Below are 12,056 nucleotides of genomic sequence, written 5' to 3'. Positions count from 1 at the left end.
ATATATCACTTTTACCATGTTAAGATGCTAAAAATGTTTGTGTCAAAAGCATGTGAAAAATACAGACAAAATTGTTTTGTACTTACCCTCTTCACACAGAAATTGTGAAAATCAGTAGAACAATCTTTATAAAGAACTTAAAATGCACTTAAAGAAAACATAAACAAAAAATTTATTACTCTTAAGTACTAAATACATGTACACCCGTGGCGGATTCATGTCAAGTATGGCAAAAACCACTACAGCGTTGTAAAGTAATTAGCCTCCAATGAAAATAAATAAATTAAAAAAAAAATAAACTAAATTCTTTTGCTAAAAAAAAAATAAAGAAAGAAAGAAATGTGCTGTAATGATCCTAATCTTAAGAGTGAGCTTCCCCGGTGGCTCAGCGATAAAAAATCTGCCTGCAATGCAGGAGATGCAGGTTTGATCCCTGGGTGGGGAAGATTCCCCACAGAAGGAAAATGCAGCCCACTCTAGTATTCTTGCCTGGGAAATCCCATGGACAGAGGAGCCTGTTGGGCTACAGTCCACGAGGTCAGAAAAGTGTCAGACATGACTTAGCAACTGAACAACAACAATCTTAAGAAAACATCAAAGTCAACAGCAGGGAGCTTGTGAAGCAGCCATAAGAGAGTGGTGTGTGTGTGTGTGTGTGTGTGTGTGTGTGTGTGTGTGTGTATGGCTTACATGTACCCTAAGACATAAGTGATGCTGGAAATTATTTTATTTTAAAATATCATTTAAAATTAACTCACACACAAAAAAATCATATGATTTTTAATATAGCTATGCCACAATATGTAAATGTAGCTTGATAATCTCTATGGTAAACTAAGAATAAAAAGCTATAAGTAACAAAAAGACATTCTAATAATTTTATACTGCTTTTTCTTTATATAAAATCTAATAAGGCTTCTCTTATATAAAAATGGAAAGTACTAAATAGCATGAATAGAATTTCAAAGGTTGTGCTATCTTACCAACTTAAACAAGATATCACAACCTACTATTTAACCCTTAAACCTTTTTAAATTAAGAGGATTATCAGAAAAATCTTAATTTTAAGAACATAGTAAAATTAAATTGTGAACAAAGGAAATCTGATAAGTTATTTTAAGGTTCATTTTTTCCAAAAAAATTTCTTAGAGATATTATCCCCTTTTGTATTCCAAAAAATGGAAGATGAACATGGCCACCTAGAGGAGAAAATATGATCAACAAATACAGGCTGTCATATTTTCTTACTCTTTCTATAGTATCTGTATTTCAGATTTATAATATAGAAACTTCTCTAAAGGACCCGCCTGAAAAGGTTAATTATACACAAAAGAGACTTCGGGAGGACACTAAAGCAGCAGTGATAACCTAACAGAAGCTAAAGCATCGTCCGTTTTGTCGTGAACTTGACAAATGTCGTCTTTCTAACTTACTGTGTGACCTTAGGTTAAAAGCTACTTATTTGACCTAAAATCTCCACTCACTTCTGTAAAATGGAAATAATCTTATCTATCACAATGTGTTGTGATGAAGATTAGATATGACAAGGGGTACAGAAACTAACAGTGTCAGGCACACAGGAGGAGCTCAGTGAATGGAGGTTCTCCCTGCCTGGTCAGAAAGTCCTCCTGCCCTGTCTCTCCTAATCCCTACCAGGCCCTCCCGGACCCGCTCTACTCTTACAGATACTTCCAGTATTGGCTATTTCATAGCTTCTCTACTGGAATTATTCAGAGTTGAGAAATGGGGTGATGGTTCTTTACCAGCCCTAATGAGGTAACAGTATGTCATGTAAAAATGCATATTAAAAAATATCTTCCCTTCTACCATGTAATTCCCTTTAGTCACCTCAACCCACAGCAGTCAAGTCCGATCTTCATAAACATGCAGAATAGTATGCAGATAAAGGGTCAGATCAGTAACGAAAGCATAACCTATTCAGCTGATCTCTTTACTTGTATCCCAGGAAAATGAACAAATCCTACCAGAGAACGGTCCTCAGTGGTCCTCTTAGGGGACTGGCCATGAAGTGAGCAGTGTTCCTCCTGAGTCAGCTATGTAGAGGTACACCAACCTGGCAGAGACCCAAATGGGTATCAGAAGCACCGCCCCCCATTATGCATACATACCAGAGGAGGTTACTGTTCTGGGGTTGCAGGCAGAAGGTGAACCCCTACAACTACCTCTTTTTCTTGATAAAGGGAGAAAAAGTAAGATGAAAATGCAGGTAGCAAATGAACACTCTTCCACTTACTCTCTCCTAACCACCTTCAATCTCACTTAGGAGTCTACACTTCTCAAATGTACACTGAGAGTTACTGATCAACTTCTAATGGACAAAGGAGCTAGTCTGAACTCTCATCCCCAGTCTCTTTGCAGTGTGGCATTCAAAACTCTACTGTGGCTGATGAAATACAACGTTCTACTCATTCTCCATTTTATCAGTTACTTACTCTTCTCTAAGTGACACCTTTAATTCTGTTAATGAAAGGAAATGACTTTCTTTTCTTTCCATACATTCTCCCTCATCTATTTAATTACTTCCCTTGGCTTCTATTTGCTAAGTATATGATCTGGCAAACCTCCCAAACTCATTCATGATTTCAAGATCCACAACCATTTCCAACTGCTTAAATATTCTGCCTTACTGTATACATGAAACCACTTTTATCTCCCACCCCTCCCCCACCTTCCAAGTAAGAAACATCCATCTCTGGATTTCTTATTTATATTAATGACCTCAGCATTTTCCTAGTCATACTTGCTGGAAACTAGGATCATTTTTGACACTCCTTTCTAAAGTTCCAATACATTTAGTTCCTAAATCCAGTAAATGGTGCCTCTATAAGGTCTTTCCCATCCTCTTATATTCCTATTGCCATTATTATAATTCAGATTTTTACCATTTCCCACATAGATGACTCCAAAGACCTCCTTAATTGGTGACTTTTTCCTATAGTCTTCCTGTTGTAAACTACTCTTTTTTTTTTTTTTAATTTCAGTCAGTTTTAATATTTTCTCAATTTTTTTTTTTAAAACTACTCTTTTTAAAGCACATCCCTGGTCATGGTTCCTTGGTGAAAAACTTTCAGTGAGTTCTTGCTGGCTAACCAATTAAATCCAAACTTCTCAGAAAGCCACTCCAGGATTTAGACTTTATCTGTCTTTCCACTTTATTTTACACATATATAAACATATATATATAAACACATACACACACCTATGTTAGAGTTAAGAAGAGCCTTTTCTCTGTTTCTGAAATAGCCCCTAGATTTCACTCCTTTGTACTATGGTGCTTATGAACTTCCTTCTAAGATACCTCTACTTATTCTTTTCACCAACTTTCTACCCATTTTTCAAAGCTGAGCCCTAATGCCATTTTCATGGAAGTTCTCTCACACGTTCCCCACTGGATAGTATTTCGTTCCCTTCCTTAAAACCTTTTAGCATTTTATGTGTATTTCTGCATCTTTAGCCTGTGGGCATGTTCAGAACTTACTATCACTTGAAATTGCTGTTCTCTAAAATCCAGAGCTCTGAAATGTCCCTCTCTAATCAAGTTTTCCTGTTCTTCCCTTTACTCCACTGAATCTACTTTGGACTCACAGCAATCTCTGATTTTTCAATTAGCAATAATCTATGATACAAAAAACTATCTTCTTAGTCGATCGCTATCTTACATTATCACTCGGTCATCTCTCCATCCTACACCCCAGTGCCAGCATTTTAACCATAAGGATATCCATCTCCACCTGGATATTCCACAGAGCCCTGAAATACAGCACGACTGAAACCAAACTATCTCCTCCCATAAACTTACTTCTCTTATGCTTTCTAAACTAATTAAACAGTCTTTCCTTACACATAACATACAGTCATTCGCCAGGATATACTGAGAAGTTCCTCAAATTCTTTGTCTCTCAATTAACATTGCTAATGAGGATCTCATGGCTGTTTATCTAATCTGTCCTTCTGTCTTCAGCAGTTCCTATCTCCAATTCATCTTCTATTACAGTATTTAAACACTAACCTAAAAGTGCCACACTAGCCAGTTTAAAAACTTTCTAGGGCTCTATATTTCCTGGAAGACAACATCCAAAGTCCTGAGTGTGGCATTCAGCCCCATTACCACACCTTCTCCAAGCACAGATCCTAGGTTAAAGACTTGGAAACACAGTGTCTTCTGCCTTTCTACAATCACTATTCTGTGTGATTGAACAGTCCCCCTCAAGTCTAGCTCACCCACCCTGTGCAGATCCCCCATCCCCACCTCCCAAAGTCTCAGTCACCTCCTCTTCTGTATTTCTGCATGACACTATTCTTGTAATTAACAGACCTCTTACCACACAGCATTACACATGTACTCACAGGTCATCCTCCGCCAGTCTGGGGGCTCTTTAAAACAAGCTTGCTTTGATTAATCTTTTATATAATTTTTTATAAAATGTTTTTATTTACATCCACAGGATCTAATATGGCACATAAAAAGCTTTCAACAAATGCTTATGAAATAAGTAAATCTCATTTCAGAATGCCTAAAGTCAAGCTATCCTGGATGTTTTACCAAATGATTTAGGGTAGAAATGGTAGAAAGGTACAAGTCCTAAATACACAGGTGACGTGAAATGAGAGATGATTCCAGAGGGAAGGGCAGGAACAGAAGGGCCACTGAGGTTATGCGTCTCTCTTTACCGCTTTCCCCAAACTGCTGAGCCATGGGAGAGTAACAGGACTAGTGGGAAGAAGCAATCAAACCAGCACAGAAGTGTAGGGTAAGAAGGGATGAGTAGAGGAAAAAACCCTGAACTGAAGCTGCAAAAAAGAAAACGTCTAGAGTCACATATTACACACTCATAGCCTGCTTGTGGCTACTCACTCTCATCACCATCACTGTTTCACCAACCACGACTATGACCACCATTTACTGATCACGTACCAGTCAGGCATCAGACACTATGCTAAGAACACCACACATGGCATTTAAGGTCCATGACAACCCTATCAGCAAGTTATTATTCACACTGAGAGACAGTGAAACAAACTTACAAACCATCAGCTACACTGCTCAAGGGTTCACAGCTTGGTGAGTCACAGGGTCAGAATAAGCACGAGGATCAGGCTTTAAGACCCTTCTCTTTCTGTTCTACTATTCATGAGCCAGGGTTTACGTAAGTTGGGGAATGGCTTTGTCATTTTTGCATTATTTAGTTATCACTGTAAACACATATCTTATTTTCTCTAGTGTTAAGTAAGGTATTTTTGAGGGTAGAGTCCATGTCTAATATCTTTTATTTCTTCCCGAACATCTCACAATGAGCTTTCTATATTTATTTTCTTACTGTACCTATGTACTAGCAGAACTAAAAGGGAGGTATATATACCAATCTTTAGTTAGCATTAAGCCAAATACAAAAGTAAATGATTTAGCTCTTTTGACAACTGTATGTGCCAGGATAAGTCATCAATAGTAACAGGTCCCAAAACACAAGCCACAGCTATAAAATTAAGGTTAGTTTGCATCTGATGCAATAATAAAAGTGCTATTTAAAACATATTGCTCTTTTCTTCATATCTGGACATATATATAATAATTACTAGGAGTAGATACACATTGTATCAAGTACATGAACAACTTACTTAAATGTGGAAGGAAAGATGCTGTTAAGCAATAGCAAAGCTTTTTTATTTCTCTTTTAGAAAGATATAAAAATGTGTGAGAGTGGACTTGTATCTTCTATGTAGGTTGAGTTCAAATGTCAGTGTCCGCATGTGAGGCAAAAATCAATTAGAGACAAAATAATCCCTGAAAACTCCTTAAATTCCCCTAAAAACCTAGTACAATACAGTGCAGGTACTCCATAAATTTATCTCAGTTTTCCCTCTACATGGAAGAGATCATCGTTTCTTCTGCTACGTGCTGCATGAAGTGTTTGGCTCACGCTAGGGGCCATACTGAATGAAAACACATTCATTTACACACTGCAGTCATAGTCAACACTGAGAGATATCAGTTCCTAAAACAGGTATTTAGGAAATGATTCCATCTGAGACAAGAGCAGACTCACATTTCCCATTTCATGACTGCTAGATATATGTTCATTGTGAAAAGAGCACTAGAATTACCACTGTATTTCAATTATTGGTGTTTTGGTTTGGTGTGTTTTGGTTTTGCTTGAGCTCAAAGATTTGAATTTGAATAAATTACAGTCCCAGAAATGTGACTAGACTATTCACGCTATCTCTTATTTAGTTTGCAACCACAGATGCCTAGAGTTGTAGAAACAAATAACTAAATACTACAGTGTATCATCTAAGAAAATTAAATAATTAACCTATCTTACCTTCATCTATTGATGCTTCACTACTGTATCCATCATACTCTGCAGAAAGAGGACTATATTTCTGTCTCGTTTCCCAAGTATAGCTCTTTTGTCTAGACTCTGCCAGTGGTAGTCTGGAATTGTGTGTTCTGGATAAGGCCTCATGGTATTTACCCAGTGCTTCATCTTCACTTTCAGAGGATGAACCATGCTCATCTTTGTCCATGTAGGAATTATCTATTTGGAATGACAAGGAGAGCAGATCAAAATTTAATGCTATAAAGTAATGGCAAATTTGCTACAGTCATATATATGTTATACACTTATATATGTGTCATATATATTCATATACACACAAATATATATACACACACACAATCTGAATTTTCAGCTTTAGAAAAATATTTTTTCATTTAAGAAGCCCAAGCTTTGGATTTTTATGTTTTACTAGAAAAAACTGACTTGCATATTTGAATTATATAAATAATGTTAGTCACAGGGATTTTCCAACCATGATACAGATAAAGAGAATAGGGCTTGCCATCTTACACAATTTTTTTAAAGCATTAGTAGCACACAAAGAGGTTTAAGTATTGCCAATACATATGGATCTGACTGAAATTATTCATGTTACAAGAGACATTTTTGGTCATCATATTAGCCAAAATTTTCATAGCTGATACTGCTTAGCGCTAGAAGCAGAATTTGGCAAAACTAATACAATTATGTAAAGTTTAAAAATAAAAAAAATAAAAAAGACAGACATACACTACTGATTGAAATATAAATGATACAACTTTTCTAGCTAGCAACCTGGCAACACATATCGAAGTTTCCAGTTTGTATAGTCTTTGATTCATTTATAAGAATTAACCAATTCCATTTCTAAGAATTCAGCCTAAAAAAAAAATTAACAGATGGGCAGTGATATGTATTTGAGACAGTTTACTGAATCGTGTTTAACAGCAAAAGAAAACAAAAATGCAAGCTGAATGTCCAACGCTGGGCCTTGGTTAAGTAAATTATGATACATCTGTGCAATGATACTCTATGCAATCATTAAAAATGAGGAGGTGAACTTATAAGTACTCACAGGGAAAGAACGCCTACCATATAATGTTAAGAGAAATAAAGTAGATGTTATAGTCTCATTTAAAAAAACAGATTAACACACATACACACATCTACATGCAATGTATACACACATCCATGCAGTATAAGTTTATAGATACATACAAAAATATCTGGAAGCATATATACCAAACTTAACACATCATCTGTGAAAGGCAGACTTCCTAGGAAAACCTTACTTACATGTACCCAAATTTCAAATTACATTTCCAGAAGGTAAACTGGTTAATTAATTTTATATTCTTTTTAAGCACTGCTGCTGCTGCTGCTGCTGCTGCGTCGCTTCAGTCGTGTCCGACTCTGTGCGACCCCATAGACAGCAGCCACCAGGCTCCCCCGTCCTTGGGATTCTCCAGGCAAGAACACTGGAGTGGGTTGCCATTTCCTTCTCCAATGCGTGAAAGTGAAAAGTGAAAGCGAAGTCGCTCAGTCGTGCCCGACTCTTAGCGACCCCATGGACTGCAGCCTACCAGGCTCCTCCATCCATGGGATTTTCCAGGCAAGAGTACTGGAGTGGGTATCATTTACTTAAAAGGTAAAGATTTTGAAACTGCATCATGTTGAGATTCATTTAGACAAGATGTAACCTTCTCAGAATTCTAAAACAAGTCCAGAAGGATGAAGAGACCACAGCAGTCAGAAGTTATTAGTTCAGTCTAGACATTTCTCTCATTACACTCAGCTAAAATCATCTGCACTACAGGAATCAAAGTTTAAAATTCAAGTGGAGAGACAAAGAACGAGAACAAGATATGGGATAGAAATTCAATATTTAAGAGTTAGAAACATGGTAGCTTCAATGTCACTAGTCCAAGTCCCACTTTTAATTCAGTAAAATAAAACTATCAAAGGGTAAAGCCATATCCAATGTTATATTCTGCACTGTCATACTTAGTCACCAGCCACATGCAGTTATTTAAATTAAGTAGAAATAATAAAATTTAAGATCCAGTTCTCCAGTGCTACTAGCCACATTCCAAGTGCTTAAGAGCTTTGTGTGGACAGTGGTTACGTATGGAGCAATACAGATACGCAGAACTCTTCCATCACTGCAGAAAGTTCTATGAGACAGGACTGAGATGATGGCAGATCTAGTCTAAATCTAGGCATTCTGACTCCCAGGTTTTAGCACTGTGTGGATTCTAAGGCAGCAGGAGAGCTCTGAGGAGGGTAGCAAGAAATTTACCTACTATATTACCTAAAGTAGCCCTGCATTTGGAAACGGAGAAGGAAAGCCTTCTTCCTCTTATTATGTCTTATAAGCTCTGTCAGAACCTAGGACTCAGGTATTAATACTAGCAATATTACAGTTCAGCTATATGAAGGGACAATCCATATGGGTCGAATGATTTTCAAAATGATTTTTAAATCATAATATGTTTCAGTTTGGAGGTGGTGGTTCAGTTGCTAAGTCGTGTCTGACACTTGCAACCCTATGGACTGTAGCCCACCAGGCTCCTCTGTCCATGGGATTTTCAGTTTAGTACTCATTAAATTCTAGAATACTTAAGAGATATGTGATCCCTTTAGGTAGTAGCATGCTTCTTAATTAAAACAAATTAAAATTTTAAATTCTGCACTACTACTTGTGAAGTATTAATAGCATCCATTCTGTTATTTTATGAATAAGATAATATGTAAACTATTTCACTTAATTTTATTTCTTTTAATTTTTATTACTTCAGGTAATAAGGCTACCAAAATTAAATCAAGGCTACCAAAAAAAAAAAAAAAAAACCCTCACTGAATCTGACATTTCAAACAACTGCTAGGAGAATAAACTTCAAAACAGATATATTTCCAAAAATTTACATTCCTTTTTAATTGGCTCATCCATCTCGGATCAGCCTCTATTATATCATTTAAAAATCATTCAGACAACTGATAAATAGCAGATTCCTATTACACATGAAGTCATGTAGCAGAACTGAAATAGTCTTCTGCATTTCTAGTGCTACTCAGTTTTTTGTTATTTTATGAGAATGTAAATATACACAAAAATTCCATATGTATCTTTTATAAATAAAAGCCAGTGTACTTCTGGTGTTGTGATCAGATCAACAGTAAATGAGAATGACTAAGGCATACTCATGGCTCAGATGGTAAATAATCTGCCTGCAATGTGGGAGACCTGGGTTCGATCTCTGATTGAGATCCCCTGGAGAAGGGAACGGATACCCACTCCAGTATTCTGGCCTGCAGAATCCCACGGACAGAGGAGCCTGGCGGGCTCCAGTCCATGGAGTCACAGAGTTGGACATGCCTGAGCCACCTGCACTTCACGTCAAGGGGTAACCAGGAGTGATAACTGGCAACATGAAGAAAACCAAGTAACTGTCAGCTAATTGTTTTGAAAACTGTCACAAATATTGTGGATGAAAACTGTGACTGCTTAGTTGGAATCTTAATTGTACATAGAGAACTCATGAATAAAAATAGATTGTTCATGTATATGCATTGGAAACACAGAAGTCACATAAAACTCTCAATGTACGGCTAAATGAAAAGACATTCTGAAGCATGAATTTCAATAAAATAAAAATCCATTGCTCTCAAGGAAAACATGAAACATTTGGTAGATTCTTACCAGGAAAGATGTGAAGAGCAACAATGTATAAAGGGTTAAGGGTAGGTTACAAAAACACAAAATTTTAAAATTCAACTATAGCACACCAAATAAACTCCAATTAAAGGATGCACAGTACTTAAGAAAACCACAGAGTTCTGGGTTGTACAATAAATGGGCATTAAGTAAAATGAAGGTCCTTAAAACTGTCCAAATAATGCAGGGACCAGGGGCAATACTTAAATCAGAGGAATACACACAACATGCTTTTGAAAGGGTTGTAAGAGAAAACTGCACGACTTTAAAATGCCTCTCAGTAAGAGGACTCAAGAAAGCCTTGGACAATCAGATGCACAGAGAACAATTAGAGACGTTGGATGATGCTTTTCCCAATGTGAAAAAGTTAAGAGAACATTTTATCACTCAAACTCACATTAGGAGACCTCACCTTTTTCTGGTATTATCTTAAAATATTTTTCATCTTTACTCTTTGCTGTTTCTTTTTTGGCAGAAATGGCTTCATTTCTCTTTGTTTTTATACCTGCTTTCCCTTTGTAGTATTTTGTTGGATTTATTTGTTCTTTGATTTTTCCTTGACACTGCTCTTTAGAATTAGTTGATGCTGCTGGATATAAGTCTTCCTTCTTAATGGATTTCTGTATCATATGTCTACTGCTTTCCAGAATATCTTTTGGAGAACATTCATGTCCTGAATAGTTATTCCCTTTGTATCCTTTACTTTTAATATGTGTTTCAGCTTTCTTTAAGTAATTTTCTTTCGTTTCTTGGTATCTTACCTCCTTTAAGTCATGTTTACCATCACTGGAAATTTCTAATCCATTTTTTCTACACCTGTCAGTACCTTCAAGTTCTTGCCAGGGAGATCCAGCACTTGCATTCTGCCTGCTAACTGATACCCTACCATCACTCACATGGCCTTTCAAAGAAGAATCACCTTTCAAAGCATTATCTGTTTCTTGATATTGTGATGGCCTCTGCTGCCTATTATTAATATGTTTAACTCCTCCTCCTTCATTCATTCTTTGGTCTTGCTTTTGTGAAACTGAAGTAGTATAGCTATTTATTCGATTTGCTTGGTTCTCTAAATTGAATGGTGCTTTCTGACAATTAGTGTTTTGGGAGACTTCTGATATTGTGGTGCTTTCTTGTTTAGAAGTATCTGCAGCTTCTGGGGCTGCAGAGCTTTCCTCTTCTGGGCGAAAGCCATTTATCATGCTTGTTACCTGTTCAGCAACTGAGTCAGTGAACGCATAGCTGACTTCTCCTACAGCAGTGGTCAGGTCTTCCACAGCATTACTGATCGTGTCCACCAGAGAGGATACTGAAGGCAGATTCTGCTGAAAACTTTTGAAAAATGCCATTTTCTAATTCCTTTTTCCTAAAAGCTACAATCATGGAATTTTCTCTTCTCAAAATATTAAGCACTCTGGAATTTCAATTTAACATTTACTTAAATGGTGCTATTCATTAGCTCAATATCAGTATTTCACATTATGCCTTTTAATCTTTCTGTAAATGCTTATGAAATGGAAGAAATATGTTGACGTAAAAGATGCTTCAAAAAAAAAAAAAATCAAACCACTTGGTTTAAACGTAACGAGATTTTTTCCCACTCCACAGCTGGCATGACAGCAGCAAGACAGTATTTTTCCCTCAAATACTATTGGGTTTTTATTCTATACCTGCAAGAAGAAGTGTAAAAAGGATTTTTATTATGTACTTTTTAGTTAACTTATTAATAGTCTATGTATGGGAACTGCCCTATATTATTAACAAAGTACCAATACCATTTCAAAATTAAAAATGTATTAAAGATTCCCCCAATACATATATTCCCCCAAATATGTATTTGTTTATATATCTAAACAATTTTGCAGAAGTTAGAATAGGGAAGAGCAGAGAGAGAACATTTGCTGAGTGGCTATTACATGTAAGGAATTGTGATTTACAAATTTTTTTCTTAGTTGATCTTATAATAACTCTAGGAGGTAAATATTATTATTCTTATTTAATAAGCG

General features: G+C 36.4%; 1 protein-coding gene across 4 annotated transcripts in view; it reads right to left on the bottom strand.

Moving 5' to 3' along the window:
• SYT14 (synaptotagmin 14) overlaps positions 1-12,056 on the bottom strand; it is a 198,704-nt gene that overhangs the window by 128,198 nt on the left and 58,450 nt on the right. For 3 of the 4 annotated variants that reach the window (XM_025285400.3, XM_044942662.2, XM_044942663.2), the window contains one exon: positions 6,342-6,557. In XM_025285400.3, coding sequence (XP_025141185.3) covers positions 6,342-6,557 — 216 coding nt within the window. Of the gene's footprint in view, positions 1-6,341; positions 6,558-10,465; positions 11,721-12,056 lie in introns of all 4 variants that reach the window. The other variant, XM_025285396.3, reaches the window with a different exon arrangement.

Source organism: Bubalus bubalis, chromosome 5 (assembly GCF_019923935.1).
Source record: "Bubalus bubalis isolate 160015118507 breed Murrah chromosome 5, NDDB_SH_1, whole genome shotgun sequence".
NCBI classification, from domain to species: Eukaryota; Metazoa; Chordata; class Mammalia; order Artiodactyla; family Bovidae; genus Bubalus; species Bubalus bubalis.
Note: the sequence above shows the minus strand (reverse complement) of the source record. Positions and strands in the feature narration are given on the sequence as shown.